Genomic DNA, 23,861 nt, shown 5'->3' with positions numbered 1-23,861 from the left:
TCTATGAATATTCCCAAAACTGCAAAGGAGTGTACAGTTATTGACTTCCTCATCTGTTTTTCATACAAAATACTGCCTAAAAGCAGTATTAAAAATCCATGGAAAATGAACTGTAATTTAAAAAAAATAAGGATTATACATAGATACATTTATACAGAACTCAAAATGTTTGTATTTCTACATAAACAATATAGAACTAAAGATTGAGAATGAAATGGTCCCATTTTCAGAACTTAAGTGCATTAAAAATGTGTAAGTTCTACAGCTAATTTTAGTGGAAGTTAAATTTATTTTTGTTGCTGTTAGTCTATGTGAACATGAGTGAGTAGAACTAAAGTAACTGCATGGATGTCAAGTTGCAGGGTTGGCTTGCTTGGCAAATGCAAGGTCCTGAGTTTGATCCTGGTTAAAAAAAAAAAAAAAAAAAAAAAAAAAGTTGCTGGGTTGAAGAGTATGCTCTTGTATGTTTGTTCAGATACTACCAAGTTGCCTTTCTGGGAAACTGCACAATTACCCGTCAGAGAAACTTTCCCACTATTATCTTCCATGACATCTTCCCCTCCAGAAAGGCCTGTGCAAAACCAAGCTAGGATAAGCCTCATGTGCTGAGGCGCATCCACTGGTTCATTACCCACTGACCTAAGGCCTTCTGCCCCCTCCCTCCCACTGTAAATTGCTTTCCTTGTTATATCCTTGAGTTTTTATCAAAAGTTGTGACAAGGAACTATATGAAAAGGGTTTCTACATTTACAGTATGGTAGCATTTGAGGACATAACCCCTATGAAAATTGGTGCCTGATGAAAATACCTCCTTTCAGAAATCTCTTTTAGAATTTAGTATTAGGAAGCACATTTGTATTTATTAGCATCTAGAATTTCATCCTCTGAGAAGTGTGTGTTCATCTCAGATGCTCATTTCTGGATTGGATCTTTAAATTTCGAGGACCCTAATGTTTTTTAGTTCTTTCTAAGCTTTTGAGAGAAGACCTTTGTTGGAGTACTTATGAGTTAATTTTTTTCCCAAATTTGTGGGTTGTCTTTTCACTCTGTTGGTAATTTCTTTTGGCATGCAAAAACTTCTCAATAGGAGGAGGTCCCAGTTGTTAATTCTTTCAAGTATTACCCATTCTATTTGATTTTTGTTCATAAACACTTTGCCTACTCCTATGTCTTCAAGAGTTCCTTCTACTTTCTCTTCCAGGAGATTTAGTGTTTCTGTTTTAATGTTTAGATCTTTAATCCATTTTGACCTTAGCTTAGTGCATGGTGATAGACCTTGGTCAAATTTTAGTTTTTGGCATGTAGAGAGCCAATTATTCCAGCACCATTTGTTAAAGAGGCTATCTTTCTTCCAGTAAGTGTGTGTGGCCCCTTTGTCAAAGATCCAGTGGCTGAGTGTGTTAGTAGAGACCTCTGCATCTTAATCTATTCCATTGATCCTCAGGTCAGTTTTGTTGCCAATACTATGCTGATTTTATCACAGTAGCTTTGAGTATAATTTCAAGTCTAGAATTGTAATGCCTCCTTCCTTGTCTTTGTTGCCCAGGATTGCCTTTGTTATTCTAGGTCTTTTCTGGTTCCAAATAAATTTTAGGAATGATTTCTCTAAGTCTGAGAGGTATGTTGGTTGTAGTCTGATAGGTATTGCATTAAATCTGTACAACAATTTTGGGAGTATGTCCATCTTCACGATGTTGGTTCTTCCTATCCAGGAGCATGGAATATCTTTCCATTTTTTGAAATCCTCTGCAATCTCTTTTTTCAGAGTACTGTAATTTTCCGTGAAAAGATCTTTGACTTCTTTAGTTAGATGAATTCCAAGGTATTTCATTTTCTTGGTGCTATTGTAAAAGGTATTCTTTCTATAATTTCCCTCTCAGTGTGTTTGTTATCTGTGTAGAGGAATGCTATTGACTTTTGAGTATTGACTTTGATCCTGCTATGCTACTGAATTTGTGTATCAATTCTAGTAGCTTCTTGCTGGAGTTTTTTGGGTCTTCCAAGTAAAGTGTCTTGTCATCTGCAAATAATGATAATTTAACTTCTTCTTTACCTGTTCTTTTTCCTTTTATTTTTCCCTCTGGTCTAATGGCTCTAGCTTATGATTCCAGAACTATGTTGAATAGGAGGGGTGATAGAGGACATCCTTGTCTTGTACAAGATCTGAGAGTAAAACACTTTAGTTTTTTCCCCATTTAGAATTATATTTTAGCTGTTGGGTTGTCCTAGATGGCTTTTATCAAATTGAAGTAGAGTCCTTCTATTCCAGTTTTCTGTAGGACTTTGAACATGAAGAGTGTTAGACTTTGTCAAAAGCCTTTTCTGCATCAATTAAAATGATCATGGGGTTTTTAGATTTCACTCTATTGATATAGTATATTACATTTATAGATTTTCAAATATTGAACCATCCTTGCATCCCTGGGATGAATCCTACCTAATCTATCCTTGTGCTAAGAACATACTGTCTCAATTAAGGTAGCTTCTTCCTTGTCAGTCTACTCCCTTTTGCTATTTTTTTCTTGCCTAACTTCCTTGTTTGGAGCCCTAAATATAATATAGAGAAGAAGTGGTGAAAGTGAACTTCCATGCCTTGTTCCCGATCTTTGATGAAGGGCATTCATTCTTGCACCATTGAACATGATATTAGCTGTAGATTTTTCATAGCTGTGCCCTCTATCACACTGAGGAAGTTCTCTTCTATTTCTAGTTTAATGATTTTTTGGTGCAAATAGACATTTTTATCTATCTAATTTTTATATGTCTGTTGAATGAAAATAAAAGTTCTTGTCCTTTTTTCAATTGATATGTTACACTACAATAATTGACTTTTAAACATTAAGTCGTCCTTATATTTGTGGGCTAAATCTTCTTTAGTCATGGTGTCTGATCCTTTTCTATGTTACTAGCTTTCTTTTGTTGATAGTTTTCTTTAAAAATTTTGTGTCTGTATTCATAAAGGATTTCACTTTATTTCTTGTGATATTTTGATTTTGATACTAGAGAAATACTTGCCTCTTAGGATATGCTAAGACATGTTCCTTATTTTATTTGTCCAAAAATTTTGTAATTTTTCCTTAACTTCTAGTGTAATTCATCAATGAAATTATCTGGTTCTAAGCCTTTTGTGTGCATGTGGGCACATGTGTTTAACCCATATTCTCCTTATTACAGATCTATTCAGATTTTGTTTCTTCTAAATTCCACTCTGATAGTTTTTATTTTCCAGGAATTTGTTTACTCCATTTAGTTCATGTGAGCATTTGCAGCTAAAATTTTCCTATGAGTGTTACTTTATATCCTGTAAGTTTTGCTGTATTTTATCTTTATTTTTATTCATCTCATCAAAAGTACATTAGTTTTTTTTTTCTTTTTGGAGAGCTGGAAATTAATCCCAGGGCTACATATGTGCTAGACAAGCACTCTATCATTGAGCCCCTACCCCTACCCACAAAAATATTGCCTAATTTCTGTTTTTCTTATTTAATCCCTTGGTATGTGAAAGTGTTTTTTAAATTTCTGTGTGTTTGTAAACTTTTAAAATTCCTATCATGATTTCTCATTTTGTTCTGTGATGAGAGAACAAACATTTTTAGTATTTCATATATAGAGAGAGACAAATATATATATATATATTTGTTTCTTTGTTTCTTTGTTTCTTTTTTTTTTGGTGCAACCAGGGATTGAACTCAAGCACTTATTCTACTGAGCTATCTCCGCAGCCCGTTTCTTTGTTTCTTGAGATAGGGTCTCCCTCTGCAGTTCAGGCTAGTCTTAAACTCACGTTGTAGCCCAAGCTGGCCTCAAACTTGCCAGAAACCTCCTGCCTTTACCTCCTGAGTGCTGGAATTGTAGGCAGGCACTACCACTCTCAGGTCTTTTATATTTATTTAAGCTTATTTTATGACTGACCAATTTATATCCCAAAGGGTGTTCTGTATGTCCTGAGAAATTTGGATACTCTTCTGTTGTTCAGTAACTGTTCTATAGCTGTCTCTTATAAATATGGTATGAATTTTCTATTTGCAAACAATTCAATTTACATACAAAAGTGTTAAGCAAAATTTTCCTTCCTTTCACAAATTCCACATTAGGTGGCAAACATCACCACAGCCATGTTTCCCACACAAATGTAGCCCTCTTTGACAAAATGCTAAAACAAATTCAGTTTGTAAGCCAAGATACCACTTTGCTATAGTTGCTTTACAGTTTTTATAAAACTAAATTTCTGATAATATTGATATGGGGGGAAAATGTAAAATCCCAATCTACTGAATGTCAGATACACTGGCTTTGTGTACCTCAGAATTGAAGAATAAATTCTAAGTGACAACAGAGGGTAAGAGTAGGAAAAACTTATTGAGATTGCTTCTGAGAGCCAAGAGGGGACCCAACACTGAGTTGCCACTGAGGTCCTTTATCAGGGGTAATTTGTACAGCAAAGTCATGATGTGGGTATAACATGGATCAAACTGCCATCAACTTATGTATAGCTACTTAGCTAATGTTGGTCCATAGAGAAGCAAGTCACACCAAGGATGCATGGAAACACCAAAGGCATTTTGGAGAAGGAATGAGTCTAGATGCTCTGATCATGTACCGGGTCACTGGTATCTGTCTAGTTATGCTAATTACAGTATAGTTCCAAGTTACTGCTTATCCCTTACAGAGGTGCATAGGCTTGATCCATTATATCTTTACCTTGAGCCCTGCTCTTCTTCAGATGCACTTCTGCAACAATTTTGATGTCTTTTCTGCTCACTTCCTTGACAGCCTAGGCCTTGACTGTATATTAATTTCTATATAACTTAGCTGCCTATATTTATGTTACTTGTGTTACTTTTTTCTTCCAGCGGATGAATTAATCAGTCCTAAAGACATTGATCCTGTTCAACGCTATGTCCCACTGCAGAATCAGCGTAATGTAAGCATGAGGTTCTCCAATCAGGTAAGAGATACTGTATTTCTTCATTTAAACTCATCTAAAGACATTTAGAGCTTAACTGAAGAGGAAATTTTATGCTGAAGTGGAGTTTCTTCACTCTTTCTGAGGGAAGAACTTGCCCCTTTTCTGATTTATGAGGAGTTATTTGTGGTAAAGAGCTTCTTATTATTGAGGAAATAGGAATCCAAGGTGTCTAAGATGTCTTTTGGGTAAGCATATTCTCCAGAATAGGTGACTTAGGGTATCACATATTTTAGAGAAGTTACAGAGCATCTGGGCAGCAAGAAGATGGATAATATGCTATTGAAGTGAGTAGAATTCCATAAACTGCCCTGTTGTTCATGTCTCTCCCATGCTGTGTCACTGTGACAGTACATAGTAGCAGAGTCACTGATACAGTTGTTCTTATCACTTGGAGACATGTCAGGTAGGAAATGGTTTTAAATTTTTATGTTTAGTATCTGTGAATTTAGACTATTATGTCAACAAAATAAATGTTTGTGGGATTGGCAAGATTGATGTCAACTTGAGCAAACTCTCAAGTATGAAATGATACTAGTAATGAGGACTGTTAAAGTGAAAATGCAGTGGGTTATGGAAACTGCCTGAGGAGAAAAGAAATGAATTTAAATGTGTGCCTGGGATTCCAAGCAGTTAACATGCATTTAATAAGAAAGGCCACAGCATTTACAGTGGGTATGCTTACAAACTTACATGCTCCTTTTATTTTAAAAAGTATATATGTATCTACACACAAACACACCCCAAGGAATGCTGCTTTTAATAAGAGAAAGGGAAAGCCAGCAGGTCCATTCAGTCCTATTGCACTACTTCACTAACTGCTGTTCATCTCCAACAAAAGATGTAATAAGCCTAAGTAATTTATAGATGAGAATCTGTGTAAGAAACTTGTCCATAAAATGTTATGATTTTCTCAAAACATAAAGTCTTTGTGTTAATATGTAATAGAAAATATTCATTCGCCTATTAAATCTCACAGGATAATGATTTGACCTGTCTTAAGCCTATAGTGCAATCCAAATATGCAGTCTGTACAAATTTGAAATATTCAGTTTTACTTGAAGAAATGGTAAAGCCAGGTATTGTGGCATATGACTGTAATCCCAGCACTATGGGAGGCTGAGGCAGAAGGATCCCAAGTATGAGTCCTGCCTGGGTAGCCTAGTGTCTTGGGGGGCTCTCACAATAATAGAGAAAAGATTGGAGATGTAACTCAGTAAAAAGATACTGGGTTTGATCTCCAGTACCTAAAAAAGAAAAGAAATAGTAAATTAGGGATATTCTAACTTCATATTACCCAGTACTGTGACTGTGAGCCACTTAAAGACCATCATGTTATCATCGACATAACATTTAACATGTGTGAACCACTTTCCGGCAATGAATCTTCAAAGCCTTTTCTTAGAAAGCACAGTAATAGGTTACGCCCTTTGAGGTATGGAGCAATAGGAAACAGAGAGAAGCAAAGCATTTTGTAGGTACACAGCTAACAAAATCATCAATTTTAACAGTCATAGAGACTGGCCAGATAGCTCAGTGGATTAAAGTGCCTGCTTAGGCAGACACAGGGACTGGAGTTTGATCTCTGGTGCACTGTGTTGGCCCCGCCTGAGGATGCACTGAGACTGCAATTGAGACTGGGTGTGGTGGTGCACTCCTGTAATCCCAGCTTTTGGGAAGCTGAAAACAGGAGGATCACTACAAGTCTGATCTGTATAGTGACACCCTCTAGACCCTGTACTAAATACATTAAAAAAATTAACAGTCATTTCATACTTGACACATTGTGGTATGGTTGTCGTTATGTGCAGTTTCTGGCCTACAGTATGCCTCAGCTCTTTCCTACTCAAGAAAGTTTACCAAAGTCCAAGTGAATGAGAGTGAATTTTATAGAGAATTCATTATACATTTACTTTTTATTTTAAAACCGTTTTCTGATGTTGCCACTAAATTTTCTGCAGCATTGTCTCCCATATCCTAGCTCAGAGATGCTGGTAGAGAAGCTCTCCTACAGCCATGTGACAGATTTTTATCTTTGTATCAATCATTGCATATAGTTCCTGGTAGGGTAGTGATAGAAGAATTTGCAAAGAAAACTGCTGGGAACCAACGTCCTACACCTTTGGAAGCTTGGATGTGGTGGTATATAAAATGACTAGTCTCTTTTGCCACATTCTCAACTATTTGGCAGTTCCTGACATGACCCTATGCACTGCTAGTGGACTGATGAAATATGATTGTTAAACATATCTTAGATGTGCATTTCTCTGCTTGACATTTTGGTTTCATTGGCTGCTGGGTCATAATTGGCCAGATCAGATTGTGTTAGTAACAAATCTATGGGAATTGGCCAGGTGCTTTAAACTCTGCCAAATGTGGGAAAGTAAACAGAGAGTAGTAAAATCCAAACAATCCCTGCCCTCCACAGAAGGTATTTAAGAACACCCTATGATCACCTTGGCCTTGATGATTTGTTAGAGGGCTCATAGAACTCAAAACCTGTTGTTCTTAACATGTAGGGCATGGCATAAAAGGATATTGAATAAAATCTGTGAAGGGTGAGACACATTGAATAAATTTTGTGTAATCTAGGCATAGGCCCCTAAATGCTGTCTTGTAGTGGAGTCGTGTGAGATGTATGATGATGTCCAAGGAAGGAAGGAAGCCTGCTCAGGTTTGGATGATCATGGTTTTATTAAATTATTTTTATACTACTCACACCCCAAAGAAAACCAGTTGTTCCTCATCAATCACATACCAGTTTATTAAGACTTTACAAATAATAAATGCACATATGTGTGGTGTTTGTAACTATCATAAATATTGAGGTACTGTATCACCATAAGACTCCTCTGGGTTACCCTTTTATAACCATGCTTATTCCTTTTACCTCAGTCCTTAATCCTTTGACAATTCCTAGTAGGTTGTACCCTTAAATTTTGTCATTTTCAAGAATGATTAATAAGTGGACCATACCTAGCTTTCATTCAACATAGTTTCCATAAGATTTATTCAATTTGTTACATGTTTTTGTAGTTTATTCCTTTTTATTGCTGAGTTGTACTTCTTGGTATGCTTTATTATAGCTGAGTCTTAATTCACCCTTAAAAGAATATTCTATGGCTTATAGGAAGATTTAACTATTCTATGTTTATTGAGCAGCATTTTAAATTGTCTGAAAATTTTCATTTCAACCACCAAATTTGATTAATGAAATTCATAGAGGGAAAGGATAGTCTGTTGTCCTTACCTGAGTTTTGTCCATTACATTGTTCTTTCCTTTCAGAATGTCTCAGCCTTCTTTATTTTCTTTGTTTCAGGGGCTTCTTTTTGTACATCATTTAATATGTAAGAGTGCTAGCAACAAATTTCTTAGTTTTCCATTGTATGAGAATTTTATGTTGCCTTCATTCCTAACGGGTAGTTTTTTAGGGATATAGGATTTGGTTGACAGTTGTTTTCTTTCAGCACTAGGAAGTATTATGCTACTTCCTTAGGCCTGCATAATTTTAGGTGAGAAATTCCCTGTCAGCTCAAATTTGTGTTCTACTATAGGTAATGCACCACTTCTCTATGGCTCAGATACTCTATGCCTCTGGCTAAAGGGCCAGGAGACCCCAGATGTGGCTGAGGCAGGTAGATCTGACCACTTGCTGGTGCTTTCAGTGCTGAGCAGGGGTCAAGTAGATTTGTCACTGCTTACTAGGGCTTTTTTTTTTCTGCTACTACAACACAGCTGGTTGTTGAACACAAGCTGGGTTGGTGTGCACAAGTACTTTGAAGATACTGGCAAAGGTAGATTGACCAACTGATACCTCAGTTGAGGAGCTAGGGTTGAAACTCCTTGTGTGATCTCTGTTATGCTTCCCATTTCCCAATCTTTTCACCAGAGAGAAAGATTTTTAAATCGTTTTACCTTTGCCCAACACATGTGGGATTTCATAGTCTCTCTTCATCGCCATTCTTAAAGTTCTGAAGTCAGTAGCCAGTCCAATCTGCCTTCTTTCCAGTTTTCAGATTTTTTTTTTTTTTATCATTATCAGTGTAGAATGTCTTATTCTTTCTTCCAGGTTCTGTTCATGGGTAATTTTTCTTCATAAGTCTTTCTATGAGTGAAAGTTAAGGATTTGTTTTTCTTTTTTGATTTGTCTTCAGAAAAATTTTTTTAAAACAACAGTAGCAGCTTATTTGTTGGGCATTTATTTTTAACAGCTTTATTAAGATATAATTTGTACACTATAAAATTCATTAATTTAAAGTGTGTGATTCAATGGATTTTATGTACTGCAATCAATTTAACATTTTTATTCCACCGAGAAATCCATTGCCCTTTAGTGGTCTCCACTTTCCTTCCACTTCTCCTCAGCTCAGCATTAGACAGCTACTAGTCTACTTCTGTCTGTATGATTTTACCTATTTTAGACATTTCATATAAATGGCTTCATGTAATATGTGGTATTTCATGAGTGACTTTTCCCATGTAGCCTAATGTTTTCAAAGTTCGTACACATGGTAGCCTATAACTGCACTTCATTCCTTTTACTGTAGAACAACATTCCCTTTTAACTGTTCACTCCTTTTTATTTATTTACTCATCAGATGATAATCATGTGGGTTCTGAATATTATACATTATGCTGCTGTGAACTTTCAAGTACAAGTTACTATGTGACATATATTTTTATTTTTCTTGGCTATATACCTAGAAATGAAATTAGTGGATTATAAATTAAATTCTGGATTAAATTTTGCCTGACTGTTTTTAAAGTGACTATGTCATTTTACATTTCTAGCCAGCAGTTTGTGAGTGTTCCAGTTTCTCTGTATCCTTGCAAATACTTATTGTTATCTATCTATTTTATTATAGTTGTTCTAATGAGTGGGAAGCATTACCTTGTTATGACTTCTACATGTATTTTCCTAGTTATAAATATTAAGTATATTGGCTATTTCTATATGTATATATTCTTTGGAGTGATGTCAGTTCAGACTTTTATTTTTCTTTTATAATTGTGCTATAAGAGTTCTTTATAAATTCTAGATGACTTCATTGTGTGATGGCAAATATTTTCTCCTGCTCCCTGAATTACCATTCCACTTTGTTGACAGTATTATTTGAAGTGTAGTAATTTTACATTTTTGTCAAGTTCCATTTATTTTTCTCTTAATTGCTTATGCTTTTAGTATCACTTCTAAGAAATTGTTGCCTAACCTGAAGCCTCAAAAATTTATGATTTGGGCCAGTGAGATAGCTCAGCGGACCAAGTGCCTGCTTTGGCAAGTGCAAGGACTAGGGTTGCGATACACAGTCCCGCATACTGTGCCAGCCCTGCCCCCGGGGCATACTGAGCCAATGAGTCCCGGTGTGGTGTTGCATACCTGTAATCCCAGCACTGGAGAGGCTTAAAACAAGAGGATCACTATGAGTCTGAGCTACGTAGTGAGACTCTACCAAATCCATAAAAAAATGAAAAAAAAATGTTTATCAGGCTGGGGATATAGCTCAGTGGTCTAACTGCCTGGCTGGCAAGTGCAAGGATCTGAGTTTTGATGCCGGGTACCACATGTCATGCTGGCCCCAGAACTCCAGGTACTGACCACCAAAACCGGGCATGATGGTGCATGCCTGTAATCCCAGCACTGGGGAGCCTGGGACAGAAGGATCATTTTAAGTCCAAGCTGCTTAGTGAGACCCTGTACCAAATACATAAATAAAAGATTTTAAAAATTCTTACGTTTTCTTCTAAGAATTTTACAGTGTTAACTCTTACATTTAGGTATATAATCCATGTTGACTTAATTTTTATATGTGGTATGACACAGGTAGACCTCCAGCTTTTCATGTGAACTTCCAGATGTCACCATTTGGTGAATCTCTATAATTATTTTACTCTTTTAAGGGGTAAAAAAATAAAATATATACTATTTTAATTATTTATAAGTGTACCTTTATTGGCTTTAAATACATTTGCAGTGTTGTATAACTGTCACCACTTTCTATACTCAAGTCATTTCCCACAAAACTCTATCCGTTGAACAGTGACTATCCTTTCTCTCTATGAATTTCATTAATCAAATTTGGTAGTTGAAATGAAAATTTTCAGACAATTTAAAATGCTGCTCAATAAACATAGAATAGTTAAATCTTCCTATAAGCCATAGAATATTCTTTTAAGGGTGAATTAAGACTCAGCTATAATAAAGCATACGAAGAAGTACAACTCAGCAATAAAAAGGAATAAACTACAAAAACATGTAACAAATTGAATAAATCTTATGGAAACTATGTTGAATGAAAGCTAGGTATGGTCCACTCATTAATCATTCTTGAAAATGACAAAATTTAAGGGTACAGCCTACTAGGAATTGTTAAAGGATTAAGGACTGAGGTAAAAGGAATAAGCATGGTTATAACACATCCCTGTTTCCTCTGCCCTCCAGCCCCTGACAAACTGTTTACCCTGTCACTGAGAGTTTTCTGTTCTAGGTATGTACTGTAGGAGAGTCATGCAATATTTATTCTGTGTCCTGTTCATTTTATTAAGCATATTTTTCAGAGTGATTTTTGTGTTTTATTAATATCATGTTTCTTATTTTTATTTTTTTCTTGCTGGTTATTGTGTTGTATAACCAATGATCTTCATTATCCAGTCATGTATTAGCATGATTCCAGAGCTGGTACATAAAATAATCTCCTCCCCTCACTATTCCAACAAGAGGTAAAGGAGATATGTTTAGGAGTTTTGTCTCTTTTTTATTCATGGGTCAGGAAGACAGTGGTAGACAAGACTAAACCTTTACTGCCCTTGCCAGGTGCTAGAATGTGAAGGAGCTGTTGCTTGCATTAGAACCATTAACTATACTACACCAATAGTACTGAACAAATTTTCAGTACTATTTTATGAAAATTTGTGCTTTGTCACTAACTGCAGTCCCTATGTGGGGCATAGCTGGCCACTATGGCAGATTTTTTTTTTTTTTTAACATTTTGGCAGTATTAAGTATTGAACCTAGGGCCTTTGAACTGAACTGTATCCTCAGCCCTTCCTCTCATTTTTTAAGACATTATTTAAAAATAAATGTGCAATCACTAAATTGGCCAAGCGGGGCTTGAACTTGTGACCTCCTGCCTTAGTTTTCCAGATTGCTGAAATTACAGCCATGCCCCCAACTCCCAACTCTACTTTCACCTTTAATCAGTCCTTCCTTCTGTATCACTTGTCATTTCTCATCAACACTGCCTGAAAACTATGGACTCCTCTGGAGTCAGCACCCATACCTGCTGTAGAATTTTGGTAATAATCTTAAGTGGTATGTTTCACATGGATTTCCTTTGCTTTATTCACTGATGCATTTCTATTTTTCATATTTTATGGTAGGAAGATATTGAAATATCTGGTTATCTGGTGACCTCTTCATTACTCAGACTTTAGTTTGTTTTCTTTATTAATAGCTTTGGTCATTTCTCTACATTCTAAAGGGGATTAAGAATTGAGTGGGTATGCTCATGTTTCTCATAGGATCAACAACCTAATGCTCAGCCTTCTGAGTCCTATTTCATTACTTCTACATGCCTGTTCTACTGCTGTACTCAGTGCTTCTTTTAGATGTTGATAAATAAACCTAATGTTGAATTAAGGAGAGTAGACATTTGTTAAACAATTGAGGTATACACCTCCTAGGTAAACTGTAATTACTAAGTAAACTATAATTATTCATACTTTCCTGCGTACAGGCAAGCAGTTTTACCTGTGCCTGAGGACAGTGAGAGACCTTTGGAAGTGATATAAATAATTAAATTTGAATGAAAATAATTTGTTTCACACTGCTAATTGATATGTTCTTTATGTTGTAAGCAGGGCAACAGTGCCTGCTCCTCTACCCCTACTTTTCTGTGTCATTTGATTTGAACAAGATAGAAAAGACCATATTATCCCACCCTATAACGAAACAAGATGAACAGGTTTGAAAGGTGTGCCATAAAGCCTTCTTTGTCCAAGCCCTTTGTATAACCCATGCTACAACAATCTCATCCTGGTTTACATGGCTGACTCTGACAAATGTCCTCAGTAGAGAATATGCCTGTTCCTTCTTTTCCTCTTATTCTTATTAGGTATTTGACTATTTATAAGAATAAAAGAGATGCAAGAGTATCAACTTTTCACTATTTACAGACATGTACAAGCCATCATCTGCATCGTATCTGATTTTAACACATTTCTGAGGTAAATATCATGCCCATTTTATAGATAGATATGAGTCTCAGAGAGATTTAGTAATTTTTCTAAGGTTACACAGTTATCGTATGGCAGAATCAGTGTGAAGGTGTTGACTGAAGAAGAAATGCCAGACATTTGGAAATAGTTATTTTCATAATGGTGTGATGGACTTGACAGAAAAAATACACTAGCTTGTTTCTGTAACAGTCTGACTCAATATCTGCTCACAGGCAAGCAGTTTTACCTGAGCCTGAGGACAGTGAGAGACCTTTGGAAGTGATATAAAAAATTAAATGTAAATATGTTTTCAAATCAGTAGAAAATATATGCTGGGATTCATTATATATTATATTTATTGTGTTTAAAAGGTCTAATTATTTCTTCTGTTTTCTTCCCAGTTGTGCTGATATGAGGCCAGGTCTACAAATCTGACAATTATTTATTTCATTAGGGATTTCCTTCTTCCTTGACAAAGGAAATCCTCTTCAAGGGGGCTTGTAAGCTCCTTTGCCTGTTTACTCCCTCTCCCCATTCACCCTGACTTGTTCCTGCTAGGGAGCCCATCATTTTTTTGTTGCCTAGGTAATGCTAGTACTAGATGCTCACTGATTATCTGCTAATGACATTCCCAATATTCATAGTGGACTGCCTCTGCCACATTAATGTGAGATAATGGTCACTTGAAAACTGTTTGTTTCTGGCCTTACTGATCTTTCATACTTGGAAAAGGTCTGATTGCAAGAGAAACTAAGCGACTGACCATGTGCATTTCACCATTTATTAGATTTTTGCATTACAGTTATTCACTGAGCATAAAATGACACTGTAGAGGACACATCCATTTAAATATTAATGAAGGGAAGTGGATTTCTTGAAATCTGTAGCAAATAAGCTTTGTTTTGAAATTTTCATTATCACAATTGGAACATAGAAGATTCCTGGTTAAATAGGAAAACACACTTGATACTTTTTAAAAATGTTTGTGAGATTCTATCTGAAACTGCCATATTTAATAGATAAGATCCAGCCAAGAATTTTTTTTTCCTTCTCTAAATTTTTTATCTTTAAAAAAACAACTTAGGAAAAGTCAGTCTTTTTACTGGAAATTAATATTGTTGTGTGAGACAGAATTCTTACATAAGTCATTTTAATATCGAGTCATAGAAAAAATATTCTGATATGAAAGTGTTCAGATATTTAAGAATACAAATAGAGACTTCATAGTTTTGGATGTTCTGCCTAATAAAGTAGAGTACAGCCTTTGAGGGCAAATTGATAAACAACCTTTCTGTTTCTTAATATCCTCATTAGTAGAATTAGAAGTATAAGCATTAAATGAATTAAAGATAACAAGTTTCTTAGACAAGTTTCTTGCTTATACTTAAACACCCTGGGCAGGTTAGCTATTGTTATTTTTTGTATTTTAATATTTTCAATGCACACATGGTAGTTAGTTGAGATGCATGATAGGTATGGAAAGAAAAGGTACATGTTCATGTTACTGTGAAACATGGCTCATGTTGGAAGCTTAAAACATGGGTGTAGGAAGTTCTCTGAAGACCAGGGAGCAGGATTATAGTTCTTTGGCAAGATGTAGGTAATACAGATGGTAGAGTAAAGTGTATTCTAGTAAGGCAGGGCAAAAGAATCTCACAAGAAAATTAAAACAGGAATATGAGAGTGTGGAGAATTTTGAGAGGGTAGCTCAAGAAAGTTGATTCCCTAGTTGTCTGTGAAAAGCAGGAAAGCCCTGACAGAAATCCAGGTCTAGCCCATAGACCTTGCATGATCCTATAGACCAGAGCTTCACTGTAAGCTGGGGAAGATCTAAGGTCTCTCAAATGTTATTCTTAATATATAAAATTTTGTGTCTATGTTTGACTCAAAAACCCCCTTCTAGCACTTCTCTTGCCAGCTTTCATGATTCTAGATTATTGGTAACCTTTGAGTAATTTTCTTGGAGTGTTGAGCCCAGAAGCCAGATTGTAGGGAGTTTACAGACCATCTGTAGAAGACCATCTGTTCAGGGATTTAAATTTACTACCATCCAATAAAGGTAATATGCTCCTCCTAACTTTATAGATACATTATGCCACTTCTGTGATATGGATTTATAACTATTTCTCTTTTTAAGTTTCTTGTTTCAGATCAATTTAGTTTTTAAAAGTTTATTGATCTTAGGTAATTTAAGGAAATTTTATATGTGGTTCTGTTCATCCTAAGGATCTCAAATAGTTTAACCAGTTTCAGACATAATTTCTACTTTAAGGATTAAAAAAGAAGAAAAAAAAAAAAGACTCTACTTCAGTATCTTGGCAAAGAAAGAAAAGCGTGTGGGGGACCAAAAAGCCAAATTTATCTACGAGCATAGGATTAAAGTTGGGTACTGCACAGAAGTTCTTATGATTATCATAATAAAACAGGCAAGTCAAAAATGTTTCTGAAAGCCTCACTTGAATATACCACATATAGCTACATAGAGGTTATCTTGAGACAATGCTGTTTGTAGTATGTAAGGGAAATGAGACTCTTATTAATCAATATTTATACTAGAGCCAATTAAAATTAAATACCTTGATCAGAAAAATCCAGAACTGAGAAAAGTTGAATTGAAAGTAAGTGAGAGGGCCGACGAGATAGCTCAGTTCATTAAGCGCCTGCTTAGGTAAGCACAGGGTTGGATCCTGGCACCACATGCCGCACCAGCCCTACCCCCAGGCATGCTGAGCCTCTGGGCATGGTGGTGCATGCCTGTAATACCAGAGCTGAGGAGGATGAGAGTCTGAGCTGTATAGTGAGATCATGTACCAAATACATTTTTTAAAAAATAAAAAGAGAGAGCTTAAATACATTTAATATCATCATTATAATAAACCTACTGAAACTTCCTATAAAAATTCCTGTAATAGGAATGAAATGTAATGAGTTATTTCTAAGGATGAGGCCACTTTTTAGTTATGGTTGAGAAATGTAAGAGGGAAAATAGAGCCAAGTGAGAAAGCAAGATCTATATATAGTTCAGAATAAGAATCTACAAGAAATTTTATGAACTAAAACTATTCTCATGACTCTGATATTTTACTTTGAGGAAAAGCATATATACTTATGATAAATGTAAACATATTTACTCATAATTAATAATATTCTAAACCTAGAATTTACCTCTTTCCCTTTTGAATCTGTTAATAATTTTTAAGGTCTGTTAGTTTTTGAAGAAATATCTATCAGTTAATTTTGTTCTTACCTGCACCACTTATTTAATCATCCATATGATAAGGAGTTGTACTTTTTGAAAACCAGAAGCTTAAGCTTTTGGAGGCTCCTACTTCCCTGAAGAGTGACTCTCTCTAAAAGTGTCCTTGGAGAGTTCTACATGTTTTTACCAACTTGCTAGTTAAAAAAAAAAAAAAAAAAAAAAAAAAAGATTATTTCTCATCAGTTCCTTGAGACAATACATTGATGGCACAATTATGGTGACAGAGCAAATACCTGTGTTGATGCACCCTTAAGAGAATTCACTTTTGCATTCAGAAACACCCAAGCTTTGGATATGAGGAGACCTAACACATTTAATGTGCCACTTAAACCATTTTAAGTGTTTGGATCAACTTTGACAGTCTTTGGAGAAAAGGCCAGTATGGAAGGAGTGTGTTTTAGTTTTGAGATCTTATTTTCTAAGCAGCACAGTTAAAATTCAGAATAAAAGTCAGTGCATATTTAGTAAATCATGTACAAATTTACATAAATTAGAGCTGAAAACATATGTACCTATTGGTATTTCATAATTTAAATTACTGAAGAGATTTCACATTTATTTTCTTAAAATACAGAGGCGTACAATTTTGCATGCATTATTTTCCTAAAGATTAATGAACACCACAAATGTATGTAATTGTTTTTAAGGAGGTGCTAATGTAGTATCTTTGCACCATACATGCATATTTGTAAAGTCTGTCTTGACCTGGAACATTTAATAACATGAAGCTTCACTTCATCTATTAAATAGAGATAATTTCTAACTCTTGGTGTTGTATACAGTTAAGTATAATCGATGTCACCTTTACAAAATGTGATACAATAGGATATATATATATATATATAATTGCTGTTTATATTTCAAATAATATCTCATATTAGTAACACTACTTTTTATTAAATAGATTAGAAAAATCCAGAAGTGTGAAGGAAAGTGTTAATTTTCAGTATTTGGGCTGCTGTTTCACATAGATTTTCTGATCATGTAGCTATGTATCATTGTATATTCAGTTTTATAGTCATTAATACTCACATGCAGAGTTATTATTGTTATAAAATATTGATATTTATTTATTTAGGTACTGGGGATTGAACTTGGTACCTTGAGCCTGCCAGGCAGGTGTTTATGCTTTGCTAAGCCATATCCCTGGACCAACACGTTGATTTTTAAATCTTGTTATAATGCTTCTTTGTTTGGTTATACCAAGCGTCTCTTTACTCTGTGCCATTACCATAATTGTTTCTGTCTGAAATTTTTCCTCATAAGAGCCAATCACAGTTTGATGTTTACTGCCATATTACAGCATTTTAGAAACTATTGTGGCTTAATTCCTTTGCATGAAGAGGTCTCCACTTACTCAATGTTTGTCTATTCTGAAATGAAATATCTTATGTTACATAGTGTTGCTTAGCTAATGAAAAGAAGAAAAGAGATTATAAAATAGCTGAAATATATACTTACATAAAATTAACAGAAATAGCTTCGATTTCAAGAACACTTTCCTTTCCTGAGACATACTTGAACCATAAAATACATATTTTTTTACATTAAATATTTGCAATTTTCTTCTCTTTTTCATTAATTTTATTGAGAAACAAATAGCAATGAGATAGTTTCAAAATCAAATAATAGGACAGTTTCAATAATTCATACGTTGCATATTGTTGTCTTCATATTGGTTATTTATAGTACAAGATGCAGGCATGATATCCTGTCCAAACACTATTAGTGCAAATCTTTCTTCTCTTTGAATTAAGAGAAAATAGCTGTATATACTGGACTATATTGGATTATTTTGCTGAATTCACACACCTACAATATTTAAATGGCAATGGAATACCCATCTATGACAAAACTAAACAAAAAAAGGGAATGCAAATGAAGGACGTTTTTGCATGCTTTTTATTTTAATGAGCATTTTAATGTTATTTATAACAGATCATTTTGAATACAATGGAAACAAAGTTTTATCAATTTAATAAAAAAATTTCAACATAAAGTGGAAGGGAGGTAATAATTTGATACCTATATATAGTATTTATTTTTAAAAATAGTCCCAACTTGAGGCTGAAACAAGTAATTTTGCATTCCAAACTCTAAAACCATGATTTTCATGTGAGCTTAATGTACAATTAAAGCAGGAAAACAGAAACATTTTAATAAATTTCCTTTATTTGCCCTTAAATCAATAAAATCTCTGACTGTTAAGGTCTCAGGTCTCCTTTATTAATATATATTTAATTCCTTTCTAGTGGAACAGTGTTGCTAATGACATAGTATATACCATTTTTTTGTCTTTTGTAGCTATTACTTACGATTTGCAGTGATCCCCTTAGCAAGGCTTCCTTCCTTGTTCATTCCTATAGCCATCACTTAAGTCAGAAATGGTCACAAAAATAAATATTTTTTATCTTTTTTGATGTCTTTTTAAAAAAAAAACTGAAAAGGTGAAAATCAATTGAAATCTTAAGGTTAATGTTAGAACTCAGCAACATTCACTTTTAGATATTGTACAGTATTTGTTTTGTTTTGGTTTTGAGTGTATATAATATGTCATTAGCATTACTGTTCCACTGGAAAATACATATTATTATAGACTTTATCTCATGTTTGGGAATTTTTATTTATAAACATCCATTTAAACTATTAAAGTCCCTATCCTACTTCATAACCGAAAAGAGTGTAGTTTTTGTTCTTTTAAGAAACTTCAAAATAATTTCTTATGTGCTTAAATTTATCTCCTGTACCTCATATACCTGATGGAATATTAAAAGAATACAGTATTAAAATAATCTTATTTACCCCTCGCCCATTTTATAGAACAAGAAAATGAAATTTAGAAGCTGTCTGTCAAGACTGGAACTTTTCCTCAAAAGCCAGAAACAAGACAAACTCCACGCCAGTTTAACATGGTATTCCAAACATTAGCAAGAATAAGAAAAACAAATGGAATTTATATAGAAAAGGAAGAAATTGTCATAGCTAAATCTTGGAAACAATCTAAATGCCATAAACTGAGAAATGGATAAAAAGATACAGTATTTTTATACTATGGAATATTACTTAGCTATAAAAATGGACAAAGTTGAGGCTTTTATAGGTAAATGGAGGCAACTAGAGACGATACTTACAAGTGAAATAAATCAGACTTACATGTGTAAATATTGTATCTCCCTTCTAAGAGAAACTGAAAGAGTGAATAAAATCCAAAAGGTACAATATATATTGTGAAAGGGGAAGAAAGTGCTAAGGAAAGGAGGAGAGAACCAGGAAGGGGAAATAGGTAGGTAGGTAGGTAGCTAGCTAGATAATAAGTAAAATAATTGTACTGCTAATTTCTATTGGTTTATTAAAAGGAACAGTTAATGCTTAGGGTTTTTTCTGACTAATTTTACATGTTTCTCTCTGATAAACTGAACAAGTAGTTTGAAAATAACAGTATGCAATATAATAACCATTGTTGATTCCCTGTCATCTTGAAGTTTTATATAATTTTTAATGCTTTTTATTTTTATTCACTTTAAAATAAATGAAAAGAAAAAGAAAATGTCAAAGAAAAAAGGGAAAAAAGATACATATATATACACAAGATAGCTAAGATAATTGTACTGCTAATTTCTGTTGAAAGGAAAAGTTAATGCTTACATAGTTTGATCATTTTTGCATGCCTATATCTGGAAATCTGAGCAAGTACTTCAGAGATAACAATATGCAATATAATAACCATTATTAATTTTTAAAACTTTCATTATTTGCAAATGATATGATCTTCTACAAAAATTGATCAATCAATTCATTAGAATTAATTCAATAATGTAAAAGGGTACAAAATTAACACAGAAAAATGAATATCATTCTGTACATTAATAAACCCACTGAAAAAATTAGGGAAAATACTATTTACAATAACACCAAGTGCTATTATGTTATTGCATCTTTTATATTAACCCACTGCTTTTGAAACTATATTATCAATTAGTAATTGGTTCATTTATCCACCATTTACCAGTAGTAAACATTTTCACTTTCTGTCATTCCTTTATCCTTTTCAAAAGTTGGAGAATTTCCCACTTATTTTTGCTTTCTGAGAATACAGAAGTTTGAACATACGGGTGATATTTCTTATATAACCTTTTATAAATTCTGTGGATTAAATATTTTACTTGTCCTGTTTTATAAATGTCAAGGTATGATTTGAATTTGTGAATAATTATGAAGATATGAAGGAGGTACTAGCTTCATTAAGTACAAATCTATTTGTTTACATATGTTAAATTACATTCATCATGTACCACAGTGGTTCAGGTTCCCCAGAGCAAGACAGGAATTACAGCCCCATGGAGGCCATGATAAAGGTCTTTCTTTTGTTGAAACCTACTACCTGAGGTCTTTCCCATGACTCAGAAATCCTGAAAGTGAAATCACCAGATTTTCTGAAATTGCACTCCTCTACTTTCCTCCCTTTTATTGATATTTCCTAAAGTTGATCTTTTCTGTTGTTTCTGTATGTTTATTTGTTCATATTCTTGGTTTATGATTACAACTGTGTGAATGCCATGGATCATTGTTCTTCCACCTAGGTCCCTATAGTCATTTTATCATTGTTTCTGGGACATTGTTAAAGTCAACCAATAACAATTTAGCATTGTCATTTCTTTAAACATACAAAATCATTGGTTATAGCCAGTGCTTAGAAGGGGTAAAAATAGTAACAAATCAGTTTCTTTTGTCTAAGCATTCAGTATTCTCTTCTAAAATAATTGGAGTTATTGAAAGAACTGCTGTCAAAAAAAACATTGCCTGATGTGTTCATTGGGCCTTTTATAATTATATATGAAGGTCTAGGAGTACTTTTTAGAAATTTATTTGTTTTCTTCTTAAATAGGAAGCCTACATATTCTCTAACCCTGTATATAAATTTACAGATCTTAAAGGGTCATTTTATCCCTTGCCAGATCTACAGCTGAGCAAATTTTAGCTTCTTAACCATGCTTGATGTTGTATTCCTCTGATATTTCTACTTAACTTTCTTCTGTTTTCCTATTAATTTTTTGTCTGTTGCTACTTTGACTTGATTGGAAATGTCAGAACAAGAGCCAGTGCATCTCAGTCAGTACAAGCCTGTATTCAAACTGCATAATGTGGCTTCTGTAGGAGAAATACTGAAGAATTTTTAAAAAATAGGCCCCCAAAGTTCAAAGACCTAATCAAAAGATGGTTATCTGCAAGGAATATACACTTCTCAGATGAAGAAATACAAATGGCAAATAAATATATGAAAACATGTTAAACATCATTGCTTATTCAAAAAATGCAAATTAAAACAATGCTGAAATTCCATCTCACCCTAGGAAAAATGGCTATCATCAAAAGTCAACCAATTACAAATGCTAGAGAGGCTGTGGGGAAAAAGGAACCCTTTTCCAGTGTTGGTGGGAGTGCAAACTGGTACAGCCACTATGGAAATCAGTGTGGAGATTCCTCAAAAAGCTAGGATTGAAGATCTCATTCAACCCAGTTCTTCCCTTCCTGAATATTTTTCCAGAAGAACTGAAAACATCATACCACAGAAATATATGTACACCCATATTTATACCAGTGCACCTTGTCATAGCTAAATCTTGGAAACAACCCAAATGCCCATCAACTGATGAATGGATAAAAAAGATGTGGTATTTTTATACAATGGAGTATTACTGAGTTACGAAAAAGATAAATTCGAGGTTTTCATAGCTAAATGGATACAACTACTGACAGTACTCATGAGTGAGATAAATCATACCCACATATGCAAACATCATATTGTCTTGCTAGTGTGAGAACCTGAAAAACTAAATAAAATCTGAAAGGTACAGTAGATACTGTGAAAGGGAAAGAATCTGTTTGAAGGGAAGGAAAAACTGGATGAAGAAAAGGACAAAAGCAGGAAGGAAAAAAATATTTATGTATAAATAGCTTGGATAATTGTACTGCTGATTTGTGCTGGTCTATTGAAAGGAGCAGTTAATGCTTAAATTGTTTCTCATTTTTAATTTCTTATAGCTTTTTTATTGCCAATTTTGCAGGCTTATATCTGGTAATCTAAATAACTAATTTGAAGATACTATGCAATATAACTACCATTGCTGAATTTGTATTATTTTCTTTAGTAAGGTTCTGTAATATTTCTAATGTGGGTTTGTTGGTTTTTTTGGGTTTTTTTAATTCTCTTTAAAAAATAAAAAGGAAATACTGTGGGTGCAGTGTCTCCAGTTTGAATTGAGATATAGAAAGCATCTGTCTAGCTTCTTCTGCTAATGATGTTTTGCTGAAAACAACAACAACAAAAAACTTGTAATGAAAATGTGCTGAATGTTGGCAGGACCTATTCATGAGGGCTAATGAGCAGATGTGAGTACTGGTTGAGGCCTTGAAGCCGAGGCCTAGAAGGGCTCCCATGCACTGCCCTTGGGCAAGACCAGCCTTAGGTTATGTGTAACCCATTTGTTTTGTTGCCTTCTTTTTGTTTTCCTCTCTCCCTACTCATATGATTTTCTTTCAATAAAAGTCCTATTTAAGCCAGCCATAGTAGATTATTTTACATAATATAAAGCATATGAAAAATAAAACCAATTTGACAAGGGCTCAAGTAGTTGTAAAAATAAGAATTATAAGCTTTTCATTACTACTAGAAGAGGTAGTAATTTTTAATTTTATTGCTAAAAACTAAATTTTATCAAAAAGCAGAAAAGAAAATGGGCATTTTTTAACCAGCAATTGAATTTGAATTGTGTTAAAACCTGTTCTCAAGTGCATGAGGAATTGACTGTTGGAACCTTGGACTATTCTCACTCCTGACCTATTACAAGATGTTCATATAGCCATGTGATAACTAATTTTATATATCAACTTGAGTGGGTCAGAGGTTGGCCAGATATTATATGGATATTTTTATGTGGTTGTTTCTGGGTGAGATTAACATTTAAATCAATATACTGAGTAAAGCATATTGCTTTCCCTAATGTGGATGGACCTTGTTTAATCAGTTGAAGGCCTAGATAGAAAAAGAAGACCAACCCTTTCCAGAGTAGGAGAAAGATTCTCCCATGCCTTCAAAATGGACATTTGCTTTTTTCTTGTCTTTGAACTTGAACTGAAATATCAGCTGTCCCTGGATCTTAGGTCTGTAGACTTTGAGCTAGAACTATCAGGCCTTCAGACTCAAACTAGTACTACACATCGGCTCTCATGAGTCCACCTTGCCATGTAACCGTGCAGATCTTTGTACTTGCCAGACTCCATGATGAGCTAATTCCCATAATCCAGTGGTGACATACCCATGGCACACAGCATGTGTGCCACAGTGGGCTGTGTTAGTATCATTGAAAGTTGTAAAAGTTCACTATCACTGCTGTAATCTCCTTCCCTAGTCTCTGTGCCCT

The 23,861-nt window shown here is 34.3% G+C and overlaps 1 protein-coding gene across 5 annotated transcripts in view; it reads left to right on the top strand.

Moving 5' to 3' along the window:
* The window catches only part of Phkb (phosphorylase kinase regulatory subunit beta), a 268,116-nt gene that overhangs the window by 181,965 nt on the left and 62,290 nt on the right, over positions 1 to 23,861 (top strand). For all 5 annotated transcript variants that reach the window (XM_023712979.1, XM_004629191.2, XM_023712977.1 and 2 more), the window contains one exon: positions 4,854 to 4,948. In XM_023712979.1, coding sequence (XP_023568747.1) covers positions 4,854 to 4,948 — 95 coding nt within the window. The remainder of the gene's footprint in view (positions 1 to 4,853; positions 4,949 to 23,861) is intronic.

The sequence above is a fragment of the Octodon degus genome, unplaced genomic scaffold, assembly GCF_000260255.1.
Source record: "Octodon degus isolate 3935 unplaced genomic scaffold, OctDeg1.0 scaffold00028, whole genome shotgun sequence".
Classification (NCBI taxonomy): Eukaryota; Metazoa; Chordata; class Mammalia; order Rodentia; family Octodontidae; genus Octodon; species Octodon degus.
The sequence above is the reverse complement of the archived record's forward strand: the minus strand, read 5'-3'. Positions and strand labels throughout refer to the sequence as shown.